Source organism: Echiichthys vipera (assembly GCF_963691815.1).
Source record: "Echiichthys vipera genome assembly, chromosome: 14".
In the NCBI taxonomy this organism is placed as follows: Eukaryota; Metazoa; Chordata; class Actinopteri; order Perciformes; family Trachinidae; genus Echiichthys; species Echiichthys vipera.
The window spans coordinates 5,487,939-5,514,296 of record NC_139839.1 but is presented as its reverse complement, the minus strand read 5'-3'; the positions used below and the strand labels follow the sequence as shown (position 1 = coordinate 5,514,296).

Here is a 26,358-nt window from a genome sequence, read left to right as displayed (position 1 = left end):
GGGTGGAGATGAACCACGTGCGATGAGGCTTTTTGAAACCAGCGATGACATCAGCAAGCGGAGTGAGAAAAAGGCGCCTTTTCAGGACGCCACAGATTCAGTTCTGCATTAATGTTAAGGTTTGTGATGATTTTACGAACAGTACATCGCACATTATGTTTCACTCAAATGCATAAAAGGCTCAGATATTAGACACAAATGTGGATCAATCACTATAAAGTCTGTCCACGCTTCGAAACGTTCATTCAACAAGCTTTTAATTTTACACAACATTTGTCTTAAACATCTCTCAATATCAAAATAGCAACACATGAAACATCAACACGTCAAAGCAGCAACACGGAGGAAACTCGATAGTGTCCAGTTATCTCCTCCGTGTCTCAACTTAAAAGGCAATAAATTAGAGTCTTTAAGTTCAACACAGCTGTAAATATTGTTCTGAGGACGATGAGATGACAGTTTGAACCGTGTTACGACATTCACCCACAGCGTTTGTGTTGTTCTTGTTCCTGTGATGGTGAAATCTGTTTGTCACCACAGTGGACAGGGGAACTTTGATCATCTCTCTGTAGAAGCATTTCTTTAAAACCCGACAGCCACGTTTCCGTGTTTGAACTTGTGCATTTGAAATTACAAAATAGAAAATTTAGAATTTAAACGTGGGAAAGTAACTGCATTTAAAATGTTCTGTCAGTCAGCTCAGGCCATGCAATTTAATTACAGCGATGTCGGCGTTTTAGCAACCTTAAAACCAGACTCATAGCTTATGCTGCTAAAGATAACGGACCCGATACACGTTGTGCGTGGTGTCACTACGGATGTTTTAAAGGACTTCCAAACATGGCCTCCGTCGGGATGACTGGAAAAGTCTAACGAACATTAGACCTCCGTGGTTTAAACGTTCTTTATAAAAGGAGTAATAATTAAACCATGTTTGGAGTTTAGGTGTTTCGTCAATAGTGTTATCTCTTCTATGTGAATTAGTTTTGTTGCATTACCATGAGTGACCACTGGCTGCGTGGTGGCGCTGTATCCAGCTCTTTTAAAAAGGGAGGTGTGGTTGTGTAGTCAGTGTTAGCTACAGTAGATGGAGGTCTGCACGTCAGGATAGGCTAAGCAACGTACTGCTGTGGGCGGGGGCGGCAGCTAAACTTATTCTAGACACCTGAAAAAAAATCTATCAGTTAAAGTGTATTTTCACAGCTTTATCTCGCAGTCAGACAGCACTTTCTAACCCTACCCAACAGTTTATGCTCTCGTCAAAGCCACCAGACATTTTACCTCACAGGATGCAGGAGTTGCCTCAATTGTTCAGTTTGTTTGTTTTGTTAGTTTCTAACTTTTTTTAAAACACAAACATCTGATGACGATTTAGCCTCTGGGGGCAATGGTTAATATTTCTGGTGAAGCCAGTAGACAAGGTTTCCTCTTCTGAGCGGCGGCCATTGTTCACGGCCCAATTAGCAACTTGCTATGATGGGATAAGGGAGTCGAGATAAACAGATATTATAACAAAAAGCTTAATCGTCATGGGAGGACAGCCTGTGGTCCGCAAATGTGTATCGGCCGATGTTTTCCGCCTCTTTCGCTCTCCACGCGGACTCTTTACCTGCCTGCAACCAAAGCACGCCCAAGTGTGACTGCTGAATACTACTTGGACTACAAACAGATCTTGTCCCGTTGCAACAGATTCTACATTCCTATGCTGATCTGTTTATAGAGATTAAGGCGGCAGTAGCTCTTACATCCTGCATGTGTGCAGACCTCCGTCTACTGTAGGTGATACACTGACTTCTTCTTGTAGCTCATGCAACCCCACTTTAAAACTGTCCCCTTCATGCATCCATAATGTCGTGGTAAACACTGAGGAGCCAACGCTCTAGAAAGGTGAATTTTGACACACACATTTCTACCGCGTTATTAAGGCCTTTGATAAGATCAGTGGCATTATTTCATTCATGACTGATGCCACGTTTGCAAAAGAAGAATGTATGTATGTAGAAGTCTGACAGTGTTTTTGGCGTCCCTCCAGTCGTGAAGGCTTTATCTTAGATGTGCATGACTAACTGACAGGTTTCCACAACAAGGTTAAATAGGTAAACAAAACTAAACTGCTGTAAACAAAGCCAGTCGGCCCCCCCGAAGCACTGCACCTGCTACAACGATCAAGTTTTCTCTTCCAGTCTATGTTCACTGGGATCCCTCTTGTGTACTTCCACGGCCCAGCTCAGAAGAGGAGAAGAAGATAACTGGGTGAAAAAGTGAGAGACCCAGTAACCGTGGCAGCAGTAGTTGATCCTCTTCCATAAAATCTTGCAGCCGTCAGTTCTTTATGGCACAAAGGAAATAAACGTATCTAATAAGGTATAAACAGTACTGCTTGATTTCTTCATCTTCTGTGATCAGGGCCGCAGCTCCAGAGCCGAGTTATCCGACCATCCAGCAGAATACGCAGGTTTTTTTATTTTTAAATCCACGCGACCACTTCTTTTCCCCTTCCTGTTGCTCGGCATCAGTTGTTATGGCAACAGGAGTAGAAATACGAGTCTTTCTTCTGGCCCAGGTCAACGCCCGTTTCCTCCGCTGAAACACAGGAAGAGAGTTTCTGTTCAAAAGCTTGGATTTAAAGCTGCTGTGGGATCAATTCAGGAGGTGAAAGGAAACCCGTCCCGTCATTAACACAGTACGTTTATACTTTTTGTACCGATTAAACAATCAAGAGCTTTAGAGGCGTTGGCAGGGACTAGCTGTCCCCAGGCTTTATGTTAAGCTGAGCACCTTGCTTGATATTTAGAGCACACATTTGAGGGTAAGTGTATTTCCTAATGTCAAAATATTCCTAAGGACCTATCTCTGAAACTGGTCGTAGCGTGCAATCAGAAATTTCTCTGTTCTGATGTTCCACAGGGATCAAGTTTAGGACCACTATTATTTTCTGTGTATGAGGACGCACTCACAATGTCCATCCGTACTGTGCCCTGTGCTTTAGGGTGATTGTTCCCCCCTCCCTCTTTCCCCCCACGTTACTTAAAATGATCTGGGCCGCGGCACGAATGCTTCTTACTTATACGTCATCACCCCTCTGTGACAGTTTTTGAACATTTCATCTGACCAAATCTACAGTAAACACTGCTCTGCATCAAACCACCGCAAACTGTTCGGCGGTATCTTTTTAAATGTCCGTCGTGGGGAACATATGCATATAAATAAACATCAGGACCTCCGTCAATGCTCGCGCTTGTACCCGTTGCTTCAAAACCCCCCTTTAAGATAACATACATAATTGATAAAAACTGAGTGTGTGTGTGAATAAAACACTCACCTGTCATATACTGGAAGGCAGTGCTGTTGTAATCTTCAGCAACTTTCTGGAACAGCTCATCTGTCAAACAGAGTAAGAATGAGCGCTGTCAGTTTCCATCAGTTCACTCGTGGTTCATATGTTCATAATACCTGGTTCGTAACGAGTATGTTTGGCCAGAGAGGCTTAAAAGAAGAGGCTGAAGAGTTCACACTGAGGGTGTTCACACTGTCTGTGCTTAGAATAGCACTTTATTCTCTATTTATTACAACTGTCATTAGCCCAGATTACATCATGGGCTTTGGGACTCTTCCTGTCTGTGGTTGTCTTCTGTGTCTCAATTTGACTCATGTCTTACATTTTTATGCACTTCCTCTTTTTCACAAACGTCTAAGAATCACAGGAATATTTCCAAAGAGCAAACACTTCAAGATTACCCTCCTGAATATTATTGTAACTCTGTACTGCCGCTGAGAGATGTCTTCTCTACAAATTAATGCATTTAAGTCTAAAGCAAATTTGTTTGAAAAAGCTGGGCCTGCTTCTACGGCTCTCTTCAGAATATGTAACATTGCCGCCTTCATTTACCCATAAAAAAAATCCATCTGTCCATTACGGCATTATTCAGACATGACTGGACCGTTTAAGGAAAGAGCCGCAAGCTTGTGTGATATTCAGCTACTGATGTGAGAGAGGACGTATATTTGCAGTTAAAACCTGAATTATTGATGAACGAGGGACTCTGCTCCTCATCTCACAATGATCCTGGTGCACTTTTATATCAGTTTCATCATTTATTAGCATATTCTGCTGCTGCTAGAAAGACAAGACGTTAAAGGGATATTTCGTCTTATTAAGAATAGTGTTTCCTATAACATCCATATTTTCTGGTGTGAAATACAGAGTACCTCAGGGCGCTGTTCTCGGTCCTCTGCTCTTCTCTCTTTATATTTCACCTCTTGGCCAAATTTAACGCAGTAGTGGAATTAATTTGAATCTGAATGAAGGATTTAAAATGTGCCCAGATTTGTCAATATCAAAGTTGTAGGGGAAACCCACTTCCTCAATCGACAGACGTGAATAAACACAGCTGTGGGCTCCCGTGTTAAATGCGTTCTGCAGATGACTGAAGTTGTGACTCACCCACGTTATTTCCTGTTTTACTGGAGGTCTCAAAGTGCTGCGCACCGATCTCTGTGAAAGCAAACCAGAACAATGAGGTTAGACGTTTCTTTAATATCCTTTAAACATAATCAGGATGTTTCTGTCCTCATAACTATTTCCATTAAACAGCGTTTCTGCAGGTTCACAGCTCTAATTCAATAGTGAAGAAGATAATCAAATAAAATGACCATCAGTTGCAAACCTAATACATTTTTAAAAAAACAGTTTTCTTAGTATATAAACAAATATGATGCTGGTCTGTGCTCTGCTGGTCAGGCATCTTAATGTCGGCTGCAGGACAGTATCAATTACACACAGTTCTGTAAAGGGCAGAGTGCAGTGACCAGTAAGAGAGGCAGATGCTGTAATTACCGTCAGCAAAGTCCTGAGCATCGTGGTAGTCGATCTGGCGTACGCTCCGATCTCCTTCAATCAGGTCCGCCTTAGTGCCACACAGGTAGATCTTACAGTGCTGCAGAACACAACACACGAAACACAAGCGGTATTTCCTGGTTTGAAGTCAATTTTCAAAATGCAACTTGTTTAAAATTGATTCATTTGAGTAGTTTGGCTTCTTTTGTTAAATGAATACAGTATTTTGTAGAAAAGCATCTCTCCAAACTAGTAATGAAAAAGTATAATTTTGGCAACAACAAACTTCTACTGCTCCTCTTTTATTGAATGCGGCTACGTGAGCTGGTAAGAAGCTGTGTAATGACGGTGTAGGGTAAAACATTTCCTTTCAGAGTAGAAACGCTCTCTTACTTCCTCGCAGTTCTGCAGCTCCTTCACCCAGAACCGAGCTCGCTGGAAGCTGCTGCTGTCGGTCAGATCTGAGTCAAAAGAGACAAAAACACACCTTCACTGACAGCAGAGTCATTAATCGCTGCAGTTGTAGCGTGCAAAGTTGCAGCAAAATACTTCCAACAAATGTGAAATCGGACTCAACTATAATTGACCTCACACCCCTCCCCTCCATTATCTTTGTCCAGCGTCTTTGCACCAAACTTACTGAGAAAAGTCTGCTAAAATAAAGGAAGTACGAGCCCAAACAAAAACAAATTCACCTGATAAATCACCGGCACAATGTTCAGTTCCCCACTAAAAACACCACATTCACTTCTGTCCGCGGTGAAGTTAATTTAGGAAAGCGTCCAGCTGTTGTCGCCAAAATACTAAAAATGTTCCACCACAGGTTGTGAAAGCTCTCCCTCAGATGATGAGGAACAGCGTAGAGTTACCGTAGCAGACGAGGGCGGCCCGGGCTCCTCTGTAGTAGATTCTGCTCATGGCCTCGTAGCGCTCTGATCCAGCTGTGTCCTGAGTGAGGCGGAGAGAAGAGGAAAAACTGAGATCCAGCTTCCTGTTGCACATAATGCCTCTGCCCCTCAGATCTGATGTTATAACTGCACGCAGTCGACATTCCTACAACCCCCGCTCAGGCTTTAAACGCTGTGTAATCCTCAGTGTGACGAGCTCTGCAGCTCCAGGCTCATTTCCCCTCACTGCTGGAAAACCTCAGCTGCTTCTTTGGGAAATTATTTACTCACATTGACATTAATTTGCTTAAGTTCTCACACAGTTTTCCCTCCTTTTCTAAGACGAATCAAACAGCAATGATTCAAATTCATACCAGGTAGCCTCCAACTCACCCATATCCCCAGGGTGATCACTTTCTCTCCCACCTGGATGGGTTTGGCAACAAAAGCAGCTCCGATAGTCTGTCAGGAGGAGAGAACAGGATTAAATGTTGAGAGTCCCTGTGGACAGTTATTTAGTCCAAACTGAATGTTGTCTCTTGTGCCACGCTAACATGGAGCGTCTGATTAAGTTGTTGTCTTTATTGCAATTGGCTGTGAACTGGTAATATATCAGGAGATATTGCACACAAATGCCAAAAGAAGGCGAGATCGTTTGCAACTTGTGGCTATCATTATGGCCCGATTGGTCGACTAACTGGTCTTTTTTTTTTGCTTTTTTTCATGCAGGATGACGAGAAACTTCAGATCTCTGATAAAGACGAGACTGAAAGTGTTTTACGGATCTGTCGATTTAAATTAACTCTTCGATTAGTCGATAAAACGGCGTTAGGGACTGATTCTTTAGGCGAGGACAGTCCTATTTCTCACGCCGTTTTTATTTGGTTGAAGTAAATTCACAGATAACATCACCATATGATCATCCAGAGCCATGAAATATCACCCCACAGCAGACCTCTATTCATACTGAGGGTGAAGTGAGGGTCAAGCGTAACCTCCGGGAAGTCACTGCACCAACGAACTCCCCGTAAAACTACGGACTACTGACGTAAACAGTGAGTTTTTGGGAGTTTTCAGTTTTTTCAATTAATTTCCATGAAAATTTTCAAATTGGCCTTCGACAAAAGCAGTAAATTTAATCCATTTTAGATAAAATAAAGGAGTGAAAGCTGTTACAGTCCATGTAATGCACTGAACCGTCACGGTGTGCTGCTCGCAGAACCTACAGAGTGTAGATTGAAGCAGAAAATGTGGAACCAAAGTGTGAATTCTGCCCGGACACTTAAGCTACTTGTGCCGAGGTTAGCGCAGCAAGTTGATTTGTATGCAGAAATGTATGAACTGAACCCGGGTCTGAACTGAACCTGTGACTTCTGTGTAGTTCCACCACTCGTCTGAATACTTTCCAAAGCCACTGTGTCACTCTCTGTAACGGTCGAGTTATATATCATGAGCAGCGTGACGTATTAATTCACAGGACGCGATAGAGGCGTGTCTGAATAGCTTTCACGTTATTATATAGGGTTGTTAAAGAAATGCCTGTCTGCTTAGAGAACCCCCTGAAGCCTTACTGCATCAGTTTGTGCTTTTTATGCTTTTCAGAAGATCAGACTTGAGCCTGATTAGCACAATCTCCCCCCGGAGCCGTTCGCCATCGCCACGGAAACTGAAGCAGAGCAGCTGACACTCACGTTCTGATACGGGCCGACCAAGAAGCGATGATGCACGTATCTCTCCACCAGGCTGGTCTTCCCCACGCTCTCCTTTCCCAGCATCACCACTTTGGCGTCCACACGCATTGCACTCATGGTAACCGCAGCGACGGGGGAGGTTGGTGTACAAGGCTGCTCCGTGTGCTGTGTGGGGATAAGACAGGAGACAATCGACAAACGACAGTGTTTTCTGTGAGTTCTTACAAATATTGTCACTTCCACTCATCTGTAGCGTCTGCAGATATCTGACATGTTTTTAGGACTCGTCTTTATAAAAGAATCTCGTCTTCATACTTGTAACGTGAAAGTGAAACCAAACCGCATCTGCCACCACCTGGTCTCTCCCTCCAAACTGCCACTAAAGGAAATATCAAAAAATAATAATAGTACATGATGTTACAAGTAACCAGAGCCCAGTCTTAAATATCTACTTTTGTCTGACCGACAGTCCAAGATCCTAAAGTATTTCAACAACTGAAATAACAATAACAATAACATATTGTTATAGATTAAGCTACACACTTTGTATAAAGTCGATAAAATGAGCCCAACTTATCAGCTGTAACATTAAAGTGATATTTACTTCAATGTATCAATTATTATATTATTATGTAAATGGAAATAGTGTGTAATGTAAATTCTTAAACAGGCCATTCCTGCATAAAGAGTACTTATTGAACTTTAAGTGCATTTTGATGCGTATACTTTTGTACTTTTACCTCAGTAACAATCTGAATGCAGGACTTTTACTTGTAATAAAGTATTTCTACCTTTTATAAATACTCTTAAAATATTTCTGCACTGTGGTATTAGTACTTTTATCCAGAGGTGGAAAATAACGAATGTATTTACTATATTTAATATACTTATATTTAAGTACAATGTTGAGGTACTTTACTCGAGTAACATTATAAACTGTATTTTAGAGGAAATATTGAACTTTTTACTCAACTACATTTGTTTTTGTAACTTTAGTTAGTTCACAGATTCTGAGTATTAATAAAAAACATTATCAACAAATAACATATTGTTATAGATTAAGCTACATGTATAAATCTTATCGGCTGCAACATTAAATGGATATTTAATCTAATAATATATTGTTAAACATGTTATTGCTGCAAGAGTACTTTTTGTACTTTCAGTAAAATTTGATGCTAATACTTTTGTACCTTTACTTCAGTTAAAGCAGGACGTTTAAGTGTAAGAAAGCATTTCTACCTTTTATAAAAACATTTCTATGATTGCTACACTGTTGTTGTAGTACCTTTACTTTGGTAGAAGACCCGAGTTCGCGTCCCCCCTCAGCGGGACAAACATGACATCAGCTATTAACGTTAGCTAAACCAAGCTAACTTCATGTGAAAACACTCACCTGGTAAATAACGTTATCGTGACTCAACAAATCTCCTTTAATATCTGACTTTCTCCGAACAGGAGCCGAACCGGACCGGTGCTGTCATCCGTGCTCGTCAAATCTGTTTTAAAGCACAGGCGGTACCGACAAACCGCCTGTCATCTCTCCGGTAACGTACTGAAAGTGGCTAGCTAACGTTTCGTTCCGTTGCTGTTGCCGCGCAACGGCAGAAATCACCTTTACAACGCCGACGGTTGGAAAACGTTAACGTGAAAGAAGGGAGCTTGATTTTCCGATGATAAGTTCAGCCAGCTGACGGAATCAGAGCAGCCTCTGAGGGTGGAGAAAGCTCCATCTGAGCTTTGTTTGTTTGGGTGGGAACCAAAGAGGCGACGCACGGCGGTTTCCAGGAGACGGAAGTGACCGAATTGCGTGAGACAATCAGACCGGAAGTGTGGTGTGGAGGACGAAACATTACTCAATTAATAAGTGAATAAGTAAATAAATGCTGAAATAAATGAATAAATGGTTAAATAAAATAATAAATAAATGCTGAAATTAATTAATTAATGTTTAAATAATAGAATAAATAAACACTGGAATAAATGGTTAAATAAATAAATGGTGAAATAAATACATTAATGCTAAAAAAAAAAGAATAAATATATGCTGAAATAGGATAATAAATAAATGAAATAAAAAAATGCTGAAATAAAATAAATAAATGGTGAAATTAAATAATAAATGGTGAAATTAAATAAATAAATGGTAAAATAAACAAATGAATTAATTAATTAATTAATGCTCAAAAAAGAATAAATATATGCTAAAACAGAGTAATAAATTAATTAACAAATAAATGGTGAAATAAAACAAATAAATTGTGAAATAGATGAATAGATAAATGCTGAAATAAATACATTCTATAATAAATGACGGAATAAAATAATAAATAGCTAAATGCTGAAATAAATAAATTATGAAATAAATGATTAAATAAAAGAGTAAATAAATACATGCTGAAATAAATACATTCTGAAAGAAATGATTAAATAAAAGAATTAATAAATAAATGCTGTAATAAATACATTTTGAAATAAATGAATAAATAAATACTGAAATAAAATAACAAATAATGAAATAAAATAATAAATTAATGCTGAAATAAAAAAATAAAGAAATGCTGAAATAAAGAAACCTCTAGGCGTTATACGCACATTTTTTACTAATAATAATTTATATAGACTCAATATTATTTAAAAAATCAATTTTAAAGGGGTTGAAATGTGTTTTTGTTTTCAATAATAGACCAATTCTTTTCTTTTTTGGCCCGCAGTAGAAGAACCTGATTGGTTTAAACTCGTACACCGACGCCTCTCAGGCTGCGGCTGTGATTGGTTCAGGACTCATCACTAGTCCCGCCCATCACACTGACACACACACACACACACACACACACACACACACACACACACACACGGACAGGAGAGTTCCCAACATGGCTGACGCAGAAGGCAGCGAGGTAACTTCTGGAGGTATTTTTCAGGAGATCTTCACGTCCCCCCTGAACCTCACCCTGCTCAGCCTCTGCCTCTTCCTTCTCTACAAAATCTTCCGCGGGGACAAACAGCCGGAAGTCGGTGAGGTGGACAAACCGCTGCCCAAACTGAAGAAGAGGGACTTCACCCTCGCGGAGCTGAAGCCCTACGACGGGCTCCAGGACCCGCGGATCCTCATGGCTGTCAACGGCAAAGTGTTCGACGTGACCCGAGGGAAGAAGTTCTACGGGCCCGGTAACGTTCCGCGCGTTCCTAACGGTCGTGATTCGAACGTTCACGTCATCAGCAGCGCGACACTCTAATGTTGATACATTTGTAGCGGTTCGATCATAGACATAAAGAGTAGACGCCTCATCGAACGTTGGGCCTATTGGCGCTGACGAGCGGTGGAGCCGCCATCTTGGCCCGGTCGCCCGCTCCACTCAGTGTAAGGACAGGACACGGTTCAGCGTATTTTAATATTCACAGTGGGATTAACAGTAATAGAATATTCTGATATATGATATACGTGATGTATGATAGGTGTTTTGCAAACACTATAAATATAAACACAACAATAGAAATCATTTATAGAGTATTAATAGGCTTTATTTCATACATGAATACATAAATCTCTCTCTCACTCTCTCTCTCTCTTTCTCTCTCTCTCTCTCACACACACACACACACACACAAACACACGCACGCACACACACACACACACACACACACACTCAGAGAAAATTAAAATACATATAAATCAAGAGTATCAATACAATTAGGTCAGAGAGAGAGATGACATTTTGGACACATCTAAATACAAGTCAAACAGACACACTTTCATTTAAAGCACTAAAAAAAGCAAGAGCCGAACCCTATATGTTAATAAATATTCAGAAATGATCCATGCTCTGCCAGTCGCATAGTCGTGGTAGTGGAGAGGAGAGGGAGGGTCCACATTTGAGCGAGTGTGTGTGTGGTATAAAAATATATATAAAATTTTGTTAAATCGATCATTTTCACACTGTTTTGTTCTTGTTTAGAGTGTAGCTCTAATTGGTAAAGACAGTGATGTTGTAGGAGTACTTTGTATATTATCTAAATTGACTGTGTCCTTTGTTTTTAGGCAAGGTCTAATTATGTGAATGTCTTCTTTATTACATATTTTAATTATGTAGTAATTGTATTTAATGTGCAAACAAAAACACGGGGCATAGTTCAGTAATATCCATTTTAAATTATACAAACCATTTAAGATTTTTCCTTAGTTTAATAAATAATAATAATTTTTTTTACTTCTGTGGTACAACTGAACTAAAAAAGCCTGGACTCATCAGCTCTGGTTTACAAATGTGTGACGTTCGTCCTGCTTTAAGTGGAGATGTGGAGAACCAAGTAAAAATGTATGGAACATTTAGTTCAGCTGTGAGAATATCGGGCACAGAGTGGAAACACATGTTAAATCTCTGATTCATTCTTTATAATAAACCCCACATCATGTTGCTCCTGTTTGATGAAACAGTTTAACAGCAAAGGATATTGGTCAGATTCTGTCACTTCTCCTTTGATAGTCTAAACTTTAAAAAAAAAGTGACATGACATGAAAAATTATCTCATAATTCATCTCAATGTCATGTTCAATATTTAAAAAAACCAAACTGAGAATATCTGAGGTGACCTGAGATGAACTGTCTCTGAAGTGTCTTCCTCTCATGAAACCACAGCACATCCTCCGCTGACCTACTGCTGGAAATGTGCAATCCATTTACACTGGACCACATGTACGACAACCCCTCTCCTCCCTGCTTCTCCTTTAATATCTACACAGGCATGCACACACACACACACACACACACACGCACACGCACGCACGCACGCACACACACACACACACAAACATCTGGCCGGGGGTAAATTAACTAACATTCCCACAGAGGCTAATCTCCACGCCTCTACTGTGATAATAATAATAATATAATAAGGGACAGCAGCTCCTCTGGCAGCTAAATATGTATCTACCTGCCACAGCCTGAGGGACTCACTATAACATTCAAAAATTTCTGGATTTATGTATAATTGTTTAAAATTGTACTGTACCGTACTGATTATGAATTGTAATATTGTAATATTCGATTAGAGCAGGAATACGCTGCACAGGGCTCTGGCATCTTGTTCCTTCTGCTGCTCAACTCATAGGCTCAACTAGTCACTCATAGAACTGATCTGGGAGAATGACCGATCCAAGATGGCGGCCGCATTTCTCGCGGCCCAACGTTCGATGCGGCATCTACTCTTTATATGTCTATGGGTTCGATGACTGTTTTAGACCCAAAACTGAGTGTTTTTTAACGCCACGCCCCCTTTTTTTAGTTAGGTAGAGATCCCGTTTCACAACAGTGGGGCAGCGGTAGCCTTGGAACCACAGATCGTCTATGGGAGAGGTTGAGTTACTACGCACAAAAAATAATCATGTTTAATTTTGATTTTTAGTGCTTTTCAGTGACCCAAAGATGCTAACAATGACGTGAAAAAGCAAGAATGCTTCCTGTTAGTTTGTGCAATTAATGGTTATTAATAAATTATTATTGTTTACATCCTAAAATAGTCTTAGATGCTTTACATAGTAAAGGGTAATGACAGTCAGGGCAGGACAAGCATAAGACAGCACAAAAGTAAACAGAGGTAATAATGGAATGTGGCATTAATGATAATAATAAAAATAATAATAATTAGTATAATAATAGTAATTTTCAGAAGCCAAATCCCTCAAATGTTAAATACCGTGTTAACAAAAGCAATCAAAAAGGAAAATAAGTACATGTTCCACTGCTTCCTGTTATTTTGTACACTTAATGGTTATTATTAAATTATTATTATTTACATCCTGAAGTAGTTTAGATACTTTACATAGAAAATGGCAGGACAAGCAAAAGACAGCACAAAGTAAGCAGAAGCAATAATGGAATACGGCATTAATGATAATAATAATAATGACAATAATATTAACATCACGGATCGACCACTGTTGTTTTCCAGAAGCCAAATCCCTCGAATGTTAAATAACGTGTTAACAAAAGCAACCGTACAAGAACTTTGATTTAAAAACTGGAAAATATTTATTTAAATCAGGAGGTATCTGATCAAAGAACAAGTAAATCTTCCACTGCTTCCTGTTGTTTTGTACAATTAATAGTTATTAATAAAGTAATATTATTTACATCCTAAAATAGTCTCTCATACTTTACATTCACTGATTTCACTAATTTTAAGACTCATCCAGATGAAACTACATTCAGTCTGTTGCACGATTTAAATAAGATTTATAAAAGTTTATTAAATTTGTTTGTTTATTTTTTAAAGACAATAAAGCAGTTGTATTGTTGTTGTTAGGGATGCATTGATCTGAAACTGATGCCTGATATCGGGCTGATCTTTTCAATTCTATGTTTGTATACTGTTCATTCATTCATTCATCTTCAGCCTCTTGTCCCTGTCGGGGTCGCGGGGGGGCTGGAGCCGATCCCAGCTGACATCGGGCGTGAGGCGGGGTCCACCCTGGACAGGACGCCAGTCTATCACAGGGCAAATGGGAATTTTAGTTTTCCTGTTTAAGTTTTAAGTGCCATCGAAAAGGTTTACCAAATCCCTCAAATGTTAAATACCGTGTCAACAAAAGCAACCAAACGAGACTTTGATTAAAATATGATCTAAAAACTGGAAAGTATTTATTTAAATCAGGAGGTATCTGGTCAAAGAACAAGTACATGTTCCACTGCTTCCTGTTGTTTTGTACAATCAATGGTTAATAATACATTTATTATTATTATTATTATTATTATTATTTACATCCTAAAATAGTCTCTCATACTTTACATAGAAAAGGGTAATGAGAGTCAGGGCAGGACAAGCAAAAGACAGCACAAAAGTAAACATTGATTGTAATCGACTCCCTTCTGTTTATATGCTTTTAAAGATATGATGCCCAAATATTTTGTAATAGTTCGTCTCACAGCAGAACATGCATAAGAATTTGCAAATACAGTTGTAGGAAGAAAAAAACGTACATGCAGAAACAAACTATCTTCGACCTAGACTGACATTAAAAAATGCAGTCGTCATATCAGCTGTTGTGTGCAGCAGTGAGGAGGTCGCATCTATAGTTTTATGATTTATGTTTCGTGTCTAAGGTTGAACCATCTTCAGTTCTGTGGAGTAAAAAACTGCTGTGTCATTTCTGTCACTTGGAAACACGGCCGAGTGTGACATCCATGTTTTTGTCCTATCTCAGATCGTGCTGTAACCTCTGCTGCGTGTAACCTCTGACCAACATGATAGCTCACTGTCTGCAAACTGTTCCAGGGCTGTGCGTGTTCAGCCCTGAGGCCTCAGATCCTGCGGAGGAGTTTACGTGTGTGGTTTTAAAAGTGTCTGGAGGTCAAAGACACTGTGAGAACACATTCACTGCTGTAACAGAGACCGCTCTGCCACAGACTTTAAATAATAAGATACTTAGATTCTTAGATACTTTACATAGTAAAGGGTAATGACAGTTAGGGCAGGACAAGCAAAAGACAGCACAAAGTAAACAGAAGCAATAATGAATGAATGCTTTATTTCAAACATGTTAAAAATAAACTACACTTAAAGCACTAATAATCCAAAGACATGCAGGTGTTCGGTTCATTGATGACTCTAAAAAATCGCCCGTAGGTGTGAATGGTTGTGTGTCTCTGTGCGTCTCTATGTGTCCTGTGATAGACTGGCGTCCTGTCCAGGGTGGACCCCGCCTCACGCCCGATGTCAGCTGGGATCGGCTCCAGCACCCCCGCGACCCCGACCCCGGGATAAGCGGTTGAAGATGAATGAATGAATGAATGAATGAATAAAGCACTAGTCATTAAAAGCCTTTGTATGTTTGAAAAGGAGCAGGAAGAAGCATTAGCTTATTAATTCCTACCCCTTCTCCACTTAGTATCTTGTCCTACAGGTTTTCTTACTTCCTGTGTAATGGATCATGGATAACCTGGGGCCTCCCTAGGGAGGTGTTCCAGGCACGTCCAGCTGGGAGGAGGCCTCGGGGAAGACCCAGGACCAGGTGGAGAGATTAGATCTCCACACTGGCCTGGGAACGCCTCAGGATCCCCCAGTTAGAGCTGGTTAATGTGGCCCGGGAAAGGGAAGTTTGGGGTCCCCTGCTAAAGCTGCTGCCCCCGAGACCCCACCCCGGATAAGAGGCTGAAGATGAGACGAGATAATAACTTTACGGATCGACCGCTGTTATTTTCCAGAAGCCAAATCCCTCAAATGTTTAATACCCTGTCAACAAAAGCAACCGTACAAGAACTTTGATTTAAAAACTGGAAAATATTTATTTAAATCAGGATGAATCTGATCAAAGAACAAGTAAATGTTCCACTGCTTCCTGTTATTTTGTACTATTCATTGTTATCAATAAATTTTTATTAATATTTACTGCCTAAAATAGTCTTGCATACATTACATACACTAATTTCACTAATGCACTCATTTTAAGACTCCATCCGGATGAAACTATATTCAGTCTGTTGCATGAATTAAGACCTAAATCTTTAAAAACATTTTTCAAATACATCATTTAATGTATTTTTTGTTATTTTAAAAAGGCTTGATAAAAAAAAACAATTCAATAATTAAAAGAGCTGGAGTTTTTAATCAATCAGGAGGAAATAGTGTATTTGCTGGGGACTATTTTTAGCGGCGGATTAATCCAGACTTGGCACTGAAGTGAGTATTTGGGGCAGCAGGACGCTGTGTGTGTGTGGGATTGAGTCGACATAAACTATGGCGTGTGTTCATCGATGTGTCTTTAGTCGTTTTGGGGAAATTAATAATATCGGGCTGTTTGGTAGAATCCCTTAAAATAAATCACCAGCTGTGTCCTTCGGTCCACGTAAACCAGCTCCAAACGCTCAGCTCTCAGCAGTGTTGCAGCCGTTGTTGCATTCACCTCACTGCGCGTCTTTGCCGTCTTGCAGAGGGGCCGTACGGCGTGTTCGCAGGCAGAGACGCCTCCAGAGGTCTGGCTACGTTCTGCCTGGAGAAGGACGCGTTGAAGGACGAACACGACGACCTGTCGGACCTGAACGCCATGCAGCAGGAGAGCCTCTCCGAGTGGGAGACTCAGTTCACCTGTGAGTATGAGACGTCGCCCTGTCACATTTGAACGCCGTCGTCATTGCTGAACGATGTGAGCTCTTTAGATGACGCCATCTTGTTGTGATGGTTTGGAGGATTAGCTCCACTCGACCAGGGTTCCTGCAGATCTTTAAAAAGGCCTAAAGGGATTGAATTTATTCATCTAAAAACAAGGCTTTAATTGTTGTTGAAGTGTCTTGAGTGGCTGAGTGGTTAGAGCAGTCGCCCCATGTGAAGAGGCTGAAGGGACGCGAGTCAGCGGCCGCAGGTTCGACTCCGACCTGCGGCCCTTTGCTGCGTCACCCCCTCCCTTTCTCACAGCATTTCCTGTCAGTCCTGTCTAATAACAGGCTTAAAAAACTGCCCAAAAATAATCTAATCACAAAAAAAGTCTTAAATCAAACTTTCAAAGGTCTTAAAAATGTGAACACATGGGAAGTAGGATTTTACCATTTTGTCCTGACGTTGTAATTCGTCTCAAATCCCCAAATAATTGGTAACATTTTAGTGGGTAACATTTATCGAATGCCTCTCTCCGTAACATCACGCAGCTCGGGACAGTCGTGTAGTGGCGGTCGGGCCGCGCAGAGCAGATCCAGGCTCTTTTATTTAGATTTATTGTGAAATCGATCTTATGTTTCACTCCAGGTGGCGTTAAAAAGGTCTTTAAAAGCCTTGAATCAAACCTGCCAGCTGCAGGGACCCTGCAGACGTTTGTGACTGTTTCCTTGATCAGATATTTACCTTTTTGACTCGTGTAAATTTCTTCTTCTCTTTTTCCTTTTCCTGCTTCTGTTCCAGTCAAGTACGACTACATCGGCAAGCTCCTGAAACCGGGAGACGAGCCCACGGAGTACACCGACGACGAGGAGGCGAAAGACAAAAAGGCGGACTAGAAAACGAGAAGCGAAGGAAGCGGAGAGGAAACAATCGGTGCCTTAATGTTTGTAATCCTGACGCCTCCTGTTAGGGCCCCATCTTCTGTATGTACTCTGGTTCTTTATAAATGCCGACTGAATTCCATTCATCTCCATTAGTCTGAAGGCATTAACGGTTAAATACGCTGCATTCTTAACTTAAAAACAGACCCTTTAGGTTGTCACGGAGCATCTAGAACTCGGACCAATGGCGGCTGCGTTTCCTGTAGGTCGAGAACAGACGACACTTTACTATCGCTGCTGATTTGTCGCAGGCTGAAACATTCCTTTTTTTATCCTTTTACGCTTCGGCTCACGTTGAAATGAAGGCTCTCAGGAAGTAGTTTCACTCTGAGTGAACTCAAATGTGTTGAAGGTCTGGGGTCAGAGGGCAGCGTGTGTTTGTTTGTTTGTTTGTTTGTTTGTTTTTACCTGGGTCTTTCCAAATAAACGTCAGAAATCATTTCAAATATCCGTCTGTGAGTCCGACCAACAGCTCATTCGGTTTCCCTGAAAATCGTCATTTATGCAGCACCTTCCCACAACAACGCAACTCAAAGTGCTTTACATCATCTTTAAGAGCATGGACACAAAGTGCAAAAGAAACATCCCTTAAGGACATTTAAATACAATTAAAAATGGTCAGGATGAGCCCTGTCGCCTCACAGCGAGAGGGTTCCTGGTTTGAATCCCTGCTGGGTCCCTTCTGTGTGGAGTTTGCATGTTGTCCCCGTGTCTGCGTGGGTTTTCTCCGGGTTCTCTGGTTTCCTCCCACAGTCCAAAGACGTGCACGTGTTAGGTTGATTGATGACTCTAAAATTGCCCGTAGGTGTGAATGGTCTTCTGTCCCTGTTCGTCTCTGTGCACTGTGATAGACTGGTGTAACCCCCAAGACCCCGACAGGGACAAGCGGTTGAAGATGAATGAATAAAAACGGTCATTAAAGAGCCAAGACAATCAATTTAAAAGAAGTGAGAGTTGCAGCAGACCTGCAGTTTTCTGTGAGTTTGTTTCAGAGATGTGGAGCCCAAAACCTGAACCCTGCTTCTCCATGTTTAGTTGTGACTCTGGGGACAGAACCAGACCTGAACCAACCCACCTGAGAGGTCTGGAGAGTCCATAATGTGTCAGAAGATCAGAAATAAACCACTCAGGGCTTCATAGAGCAACAGTAGAATGAAATCAAGTCTTTGACGGACAGGAAGCCGGTTTAAAGACCTCAGAACTGGAGTCATGTGATCCACTTTTCAGGTCTACGTGACGAATCGAGCCGCCGCTTTCTAATCCAGTCTTACACCCTCACCACAATCGGATCTACTAAAGAGACACTCGGGGTTCCCACACAGCCGGGAAAACCTGGCAACCATTTGACCAAACGCATGGAAAATAAGAGAAAAGGTCCGAAATATTTCAACCTGCTCAGATGTTCTACCAGGAGCAGTCAGAGCTCCCTGAAAACAGATCACACGTCCATCTGAAAGGCTTATTTATGTTCAGGATCAAATCACCTGGAGATGGTAACGTGTCTCTGAATCGGCCAGGGGTGGGCAATTCCCATCCTGGAGAGCCACTGTCCTGCATGTTTAAGGTTTCTCCCTGCTCTAACACACCTGAGTCTAACAATAATCAAACTGTGACGAGCATCAGCTGCTTGATAACGAGCAGAGCATCAGACTCAGGTGTGTTAGAGCAGAGAGAAACCTAAAACCTGCAGGACAGTGGCTCTCCAGGACCGGAATTGCCCACCCCTTGAATAGGCGGACGGAAATGTCTGATTTATCCAAGTGCAACTACTTCAAAGTGGACTTTTCTAGATGTCGTATCGCCTCATAGGCTTGTGTCCTCGCCGATGCCGACCCAGCATTTCAGAGTATCAAAAATACCAAAATACGCCGCTGACAAACGAACTGGTTCGCATTTCTCCTCGGGGGCCTGGGGATACGTCTGCTAGCCGGGAGAGGTAGTAAGAGTTGCCCAAACCATCTTTGTAACTTTGTTATTCTGATAGAAGAGAAACGTGTGTAAGAGATGATTTCATAGATGCGTCAGAGCCACGATCCCCGTCTGCCACGCCGGCTCCATCTCTGCTGGAGCATCAGAGCGGGACCCTGTTAACGGACGTGTTCTTCCAGTTCCCCCTGAGACACGAGGTCCTGTTAACGGACGTGTTCTTCCAGGTCCCCCTGAGACAAGAGGTCCTGTTAACGGACGTGTTCTTCCAGGTCCCCCTGAGACAAGAGTCCTGTTAACGGACCTGTTCTTCCAGGTCCCGCTGAGACAAGAGTCCTGTTAACGGACCTGTTCTTCCAGGTCCCGCTGAGACAAGAGTCCTGTTAACGGGACCCTTTTGCGCGTGCACTCAGAGACGGGTGTTTGAAATGATTCCTATATGATGAAATTTTATTTGGAGAGCTTCAGGAGGCGTGTGTTTTTGGAGATGATGTAAAGATTAAAGAGGACTTTTTCATGATAAACCGCACCAACCGCGTTTTACTTTATCCACCGTTATATGAGGTGTGATCTCCAGACAACGCGAGCACGATCACGCACACGTTCTGTAAACTTTCTCTGGTTTTCAGCGCGGATTTCCTGGATCCTTAGATCCGTGGCAGATTTTCAGATTAAAAGAGCTCTTAATTATATAATTAGTTAACCATTTAAGTCATTTATTAAGGGAAAATGTTAAAATTTCCCTGGTTTCAGCTCCTCAAATATACTTTTTCCTGCTTTATTCTTTTGCTTTACACAATCATAATGTGAATTCCTGTCCGATTTTGCACTGTATGGGAGGAAACGCGTAACGTGCAATGGTTCCTTTTAAAACAAACTAAACGCGGTGATGAAAGTGATAAAATATGTGATGAAAGCCTGTGCGTGCACGCGTTCAGTGTTCTGTAGGTGATGAAATGATGCAGAGGAAAAGTCTCAGGAGGTTCAAAGTGCAGAGAAACTGAAACGCCAGGCTGCTGATTCTCAAAATCACACAAGAAATCACAATTTCTGTCGTTTCACATCCAGCTAAAGCTTTATTTACTTTTCTTTATGACACTAAAATGATGTAAAATCATAAACTTTTAATGTGAGGCCTCTGGTTCTTCCAACAAGATCATAATCCAAAACTAACCAGAGCATTTCTCAGCAATATTTCACTAAAATAATCATTAACAGACCGTGAAAGTTTCCCCCAAACGTGTCCGTGAAGCGCTGCAAAAGCTTTTTTTTCCAAGTGAATATTGTTCATGTTTAATCCTGCAGTTATACGGAAGAGTTTAGTTAGTTTTTAATCGTTCAATCGTCTGTTATAACAATGTTTTCAAGAGTTCCACCACGTTCCATAGAAACAGATGAGTGAGGGAACAGTCTCCGTATGCATGTATATACACACACTCAGTGTCATCACCCTGAAAATGATATTTTGATGTAATAAAGAGAAGTACAAAATGATGTCAGTCTGTTTATTTTTCACACATCTATAAGAGTTTAATTTGCTTTGTTAATGACAGAAATTAAGATTAATGAATTAATCAAGATCGGTGCTTGATTGGACTGATGCAGTATTTTCCATATTTGTATTTCGAAGTTTAGTTTATTTAAAAACAGGGACAGTGCACATTAATAACATTACTGTAAATGCGCCAGAATTAGACAAGAGGCTATTTTTCATCTGTAGTCCGTAGACAGATGTTAAAGTCACCCTAAAAACAGAATATAGAAAAAAATAGATTAAAATTGCAAAGTTACAGCCACGGCAATCTACAAAACATGCACAGCAGTTAACAAACATGACAAAATAGCATTTATATCATCAATTTAGAAAACATCGTTCAAGACGCAAGACACAGACACATCTTGGGCGGCTGTGGCTTGGTGGCAGAGTGGGTCGTCCTCTGTTCAAGAGAATGGTGGTTCGATCCCCATCTCCCCCCGGTCCACATGTCGAAGTGTCCTTGAGCAAGACACTGAACCCCAAATTGCTCCCCGTGCTGCGCATGGGTGTGTGAATGTGGTGTGAATGGTTAGATCAGATTAGATGGTCTGTAGATGTCCACTGCCATCAGTGTACATGTCTGTGTGAATGGGTGAATGTGACAAACACTGTGAAGCGCCTTGAGTAGTCAGAAGACTAGAAAGGCGCTTTATAAGACAAGTCCATTTACCATTTACCACAGCAGAGCAGAAGCAGATACAGAACGCATACAACACAATAACAACAAGAGCACAATAAGACCGCACGCAGTAAAAAGAGATGAAACAAGATGGCTCCAGGTTCAGCACAGACGGACCGAGGACAGGATTGTGTAATCAAGTGTGTAGTGCAGCTCTAACACAGAACGCAGACTGACTTAAATAACTTAAGTGGAATAATACAATACGATATTAAACCTAATGAGCATATCATTCAGAAACAGATAAATAAGTATAAATGAAGAATGCACAGTGCTGTCGCTTGCACGTCTCATTTCTCCTCTATTTCCTCTTTTTCTTGCAGGTTTTAAAGCATTTAAAGAAGTCGATGTTAAAGGAGACAAAAGTGGCGTCTAATATTTAAAATTGATTCACTTTCAAAGTTCTTTATTCGTAATAACATGTTGATTAATTTGTATTTCTGTAACAGGTTGAATAGTAAATGTAAATCCAATGGTGAAAAGCAATAATTTGAGGTAAATTACAGTTTATTTTATATACTTCTACTCTGCTACATCTCAGGTAAATCTTGTAATACTGCACTTCATTTATTTGATAGTGTTTGTTAGTTTGCAGATTAAGATTATTAATTCCTTAATTATTGTTATTAATACAAGATAAAATCATCATAACTGATTACCAAGCAGTATTTATAAAGTACCTGAAATCAGCTCCACCTTAAACATTAATGATCATAATCCAGTGATATTTCATATATTCTGCTCTGATCCTTCCTTCAAAATTCGTACTTTTACTTGTAACAGAGTATTTCTACACTAATATTACAACTTTAACTTCAGTTAAAAAGCACTTTCACCACTGTGCAAATAACATCAGTTACAGTAGTTCATAATTACATGATAGTTTGGGGGTTTTCTTTATTTCTTCTCACAAAATGTTGCTCGAACTGCATTTAGGAAATCCCTAAAGACCTGAGAAGTAGATAAAAAAAGACTTTTCTATATGCAATTAAAATAAAATATGACTCTTGTGCTCATTTAAAGAATTTAGTATATTTGCACAACTGACTACTGTCTTGTTATACTATACTTTACTATACTATACCTATTACATTAGATTTTGATGCCAGCAACAATATTATAATTAACATATACTTATCTTAAATCCCATCAGACAAAAGACTTTTTTAACTTGAACACTACTGATAAAGTAAGCGTGATGAGTTATTTTTTGTACCCTTTTGTTAAGAATAAACTGAAGAAACTCCATGGTGTCTGTACTAATATCAGACAACACTGAGCACTGAACTGCTGTTGTATACTCAAGTTTCTATTTTTGCTGTTATGATTGTAGTTCTATATCAGTTTTGCCATCCTTATTTATCATTACTTGTGTCTGTCTTTGTGCTGCTACACCTGAATCTCTCTTCTGATCGACAATAAGTGTATATTCAATTGATGCTGTTGTTGTTTTCTACCATGAACACACATATTAACGCCGTCACCTGCACATATGCACATTTTACTTCATATTTTATATTCTATATCTACTATATTCTAATATCTTCCTTTAGTTGTTTAATGTAGTTTTTGCTAATTGTGTGTACTCTTTCTGTGTTTTTATGGGTATATTTGTATCCGCTAAGAACAAAATCACCAGGTATGTAAACAAACAACATATTTACATACTTGGCATTAAAGTTGATTTTGATTCAATAAAAGTATGTCAGAAGTGGGATTTGAACCCACGCCTCCATTCGGAGACCAGAATTCCCGTTTCAGCGGAAGGAGCTCAATCCTTGAGTCTGGCGCCTTAGACCACTCGGCCATCCTGACACGATGCAGTAAAGGGGCGTCACTTAGGTTTATATACGCAACACAATACCGTTTATTTTGTATATATATTGAAATATTTGTTACCGTTTTCACTAGAAGATGCTTTGTGTGTGTTTCATTTAACTGAAGCCTCAAAGTTCTTATTTCACGTCTGTTTTCCCTCTTTTCAACGTAAAATGTGTGTTGTGCGCATGCGCGTAATGGTAATCGTCATTTCCGGTGTGTGGACGTGCGGCGGACATATTGCATTTTCCTTCTGTCAAGGGTATCTTCTTCTGAAGGCAGCAGGCTACACAACATGTATCGGTTTGCTAAAGCTGCGGTCAACATCACCGGTAAAGACACTAAACTAAACTAATATTACTGTATGCATGTGGGCGAGTCCACAGTTTAATACCGGCCGCCTTAAAGTGTCCCTAAAGCGGCCTGTCTTTGCTGGGTGACCGCGGTCAGCATGCTAACGTTGCTAGCCAAGCTAACATTAGCAACTCTCCCAGAAGTCGAGCTATGTCTCTTGCACACTGTTATTTGAGTGATTGAAACTGCCTGACTTATCTTTTGCGAGTTAAAGTAGTTTGTGTGTAAGTTTCGAGTTAAACTATTACTAATAAATAGTTAAAAATATGCTGAGATGTCCGCTACACTGACCTGTATTTGTTAGCGTTATATTTAGCTAACTTGCTTGTAATGTCTGTTTCCATTTTTGAGTAACACTTAGATATGGAAATAATTATTATCTGAAGTAATTGAAAATAATAAGCTACGGTAAACAGTTTAACTTAGATGAGATCCATGAAATGAGACTGTCTGATACAGGAAGGAAGGGCAAATAAGGACAGTCTGGTATTTTAGAAACAAGGACTGGCTGCAGATCAGTGTTTGAAGATTTGTTTTATTGAAGGATGCTCAATTTACAGTACAATAAGTAAGATGCATTAACATTTACATTTCTACATGAAAATACACTCAAAAGAAAGGAATAATACGTCTGAATACACACACGCACATGTACTTAAAACCCCAATAAGACCACATTATAAACATAATAATAGGGATAATGAGGTGACATATTACTGATAATAAATCTTACTTTTTATAAAGTATGTATATAAATAATGGTGTGCACATTCACACGCTATTAAAATGTCTGCGATTTCCCAGCTTGGGATCAATAAAGTATTTCTATTCCGTTGTAAATATAAAAAATAATATGTAGAAATGTTTTTGGAAAAAATAGAATAATAATTAAATAATTGAAGTGGCGAAAAAAGCATATACACTTAATAACATACATATAACAAGTGTCTTAAGTGCCTTGTAATGTTTTCACTTGAGTGTCAGTGTCAGCTTTCCTCATTTAAATAAAGTGTTTAATATAATAACAACGAACTGTGCATGTTTACATGTGTATTTATATTCTGTTTCATAGAAGCCTCACTTATTTAATCTCTATAAAGAGTACTGCAAAATGGCACAGACGGCAAAGTCTAACATAATAAAAGTGCAGATTATAAGTGCCGCGGTGTTTTGTTGTCGTCCAGGTCAGGCCGCCAGGCAGGTGAGGCATGGATCCAGCGCCGCCCCGGACTTTCACGCCAAGTACGGCACCGGTTTGCTCATCGGTGGAGCGGTCTTCTGCATTTCTGTGTGGTCATACGTAAGTAACGTTCTCCTATTGTGACACATCGCATTAATTTATATGCATCAGATTGCAGTTTTTTTCATTTCATTTTCCTTTATTTAACCAGGAATATTCCCGTTGAGATTTAAAATCTCTTTCCCAAGGGTGTCCTGGCCACGACGGCAGCATAAACGCACAAGTTTCACATTTAAAACCAAAACAACACACAACTGAAACATGACACACAACTTAAAATGATACATCAACAAAATAAAACAGCATTTAAAATAAAAAAGCCGATCAGAGCTCAGAGACAGTACATGTGCAAACTGTATTTAAAAAGTCCTTGATCCTGCTTTTGAAATGGTCCATGCTGATGAGGGATTCCAGTTTGAATTGATCCTGGAGTTTATTCCAAGATAAAGGTGCTAAATATGTAAAAGCACTTTCATCAAACACAGTTATGCCCTGAACATAAATTTGACACATGTTCAGGGCAGGAGAAACGAGTGCTACACACACCTGTAGGGTTTTAGTGGTGGAGGAGAAAGATGTTCTGGGATCAAATCACAGCACAGGAAACATTCATTTTAAATTCAGGGTTTTTACAAGTGCTTAAAATCCTTGAAAATGTTTTAATTTTAATGTTTTGTTTACAAGGTTTAAGAAGTGCGTGAATTTTGAATTAAGATACGCGATTAGTCACAATGAACCCATCACTAGTCTTTATCTTAACTTTGGTGCAAACTTGGATTTAAATTTGAGAATCGTTGCCATAGCGATGTCTTAAAGAGTCTGAAAAAAGCTTTTTGCAAAACTAGTTTCCTGTTTCTGTGCAGGTGGTCACTCAGACTGGCGTCACCTGGAATACGTCGCCTGTGGGGAGAGTGATGCCCAAAGCGTGGAGAGTGCCTGAGGCGGAGGAGGAGTGACGCGTCGCCATGACAGACCTGCAGCACCTCTAATAAACCTTCTGTTGTACAGACGAATAACAATTGAATGCCTGTGTTTATTCCAACATATTACTTTGTCCAAATAAATTAAGTGATTCTGCTGATCATTGCTGTGATTTTTTTAAAAAGCTGTGGGAATTATTTAAATACAGAAAGTCCAAAGGTATTACCAGCAAAATGTACTTACTACTAAAAAAGCACTCATTATACAGAGTTACTCCTTTTACAGTGAATACATGGAAGAGTATTTTTATTTTTAATGTCAAATAAAATGTGCAGTAAATAGCACAGTGGATCGCAGTGGAGTAGAAAATAGAAATACTCAAGTACATCAAAACAGTAAATGTAAAATGATCATTACTTGAGTAAATGTACTTATTT

At 40.1% G+C, this 26,358-nt stretch overlaps 3 protein-coding genes across 4 annotated transcripts; 2 read left to right on the top strand and 1 right to left on the bottom strand.

The window, feature by feature from the left end:
• Window positions 1–310: 310 nt before the first annotated feature.
• On the bottom strand, window positions 311–9,185 carry rab24 (RAB24, member RAS oncogene family). Of its 2 annotated transcripts, none has more exons than XM_083926975.1 (9): window positions 8,812–9,185; window positions 7,416–7,580; window positions 6,118–6,186; window positions 5,707–5,785; window positions 5,231–5,298; window positions 4,838–4,937; window positions 4,445–4,495; window positions 3,323–3,382; window positions 311–2,583 (listed from the first exon to the last, which is right to left on the bottom strand). In XM_083926975.1, exons 2-9 carry the CDS (start codon window positions 7,530–7,532, stop codon window positions 2,513–2,515), a joined length of 615 nt encoding a protein of 204 aa, XP_083783101.1. In that variant the 5' UTR covers window positions 7,533–7,580; window positions 8,812–9,185; the 3' UTR covers window positions 311–2,512. The 2 variants fall into 2 exon arrangements, with proteins under 2 accessions (XP_083783101.1, XP_083783102.1); XM_083926976.1 differs by having other exon boundaries at window positions 9,031–9,185.
• A 1,096-nt stretch (window positions 9,186–10,281) lies between these two features.
• pgrmc1 (progesterone receptor membrane component 1) lies at window positions 10,282–17,885 on the top strand. Its single transcript, XM_083926978.1, has 3 exons — window positions 10,282–10,586; window positions 16,346–16,501; window positions 17,307–17,885. The coding sequence occupies exons 1-3, from the start codon at window positions 10,292–10,294 to the stop codon at window positions 17,399–17,401; spliced, it is 546 nt and encodes a 181-aa protein (XP_083783104.1). The 5' UTR covers window positions 10,282–10,291; the 3' UTR covers window positions 17,402–17,885.
• A 5,741-nt stretch (window positions 17,886–23,626) lies between these two features.
• Window positions 23,627–26,082, top strand: cox7b (cytochrome c oxidase subunit 7B). The gene is made up of 3 exons (XM_083926981.1): window positions 23,627–23,738; window positions 24,945–25,060; window positions 25,864–26,082. The coding sequence occupies exons 1-3, from the start codon at window positions 23,702–23,704 to the stop codon at window positions 25,954–25,956; spliced, it is 246 nt and encodes an 81-aa protein (XP_083783107.1). The 5' UTR covers window positions 23,627–23,701; the 3' UTR covers window positions 25,957–26,082.
• Window positions 26,083–26,358: the final 276 nt, after the last annotated feature.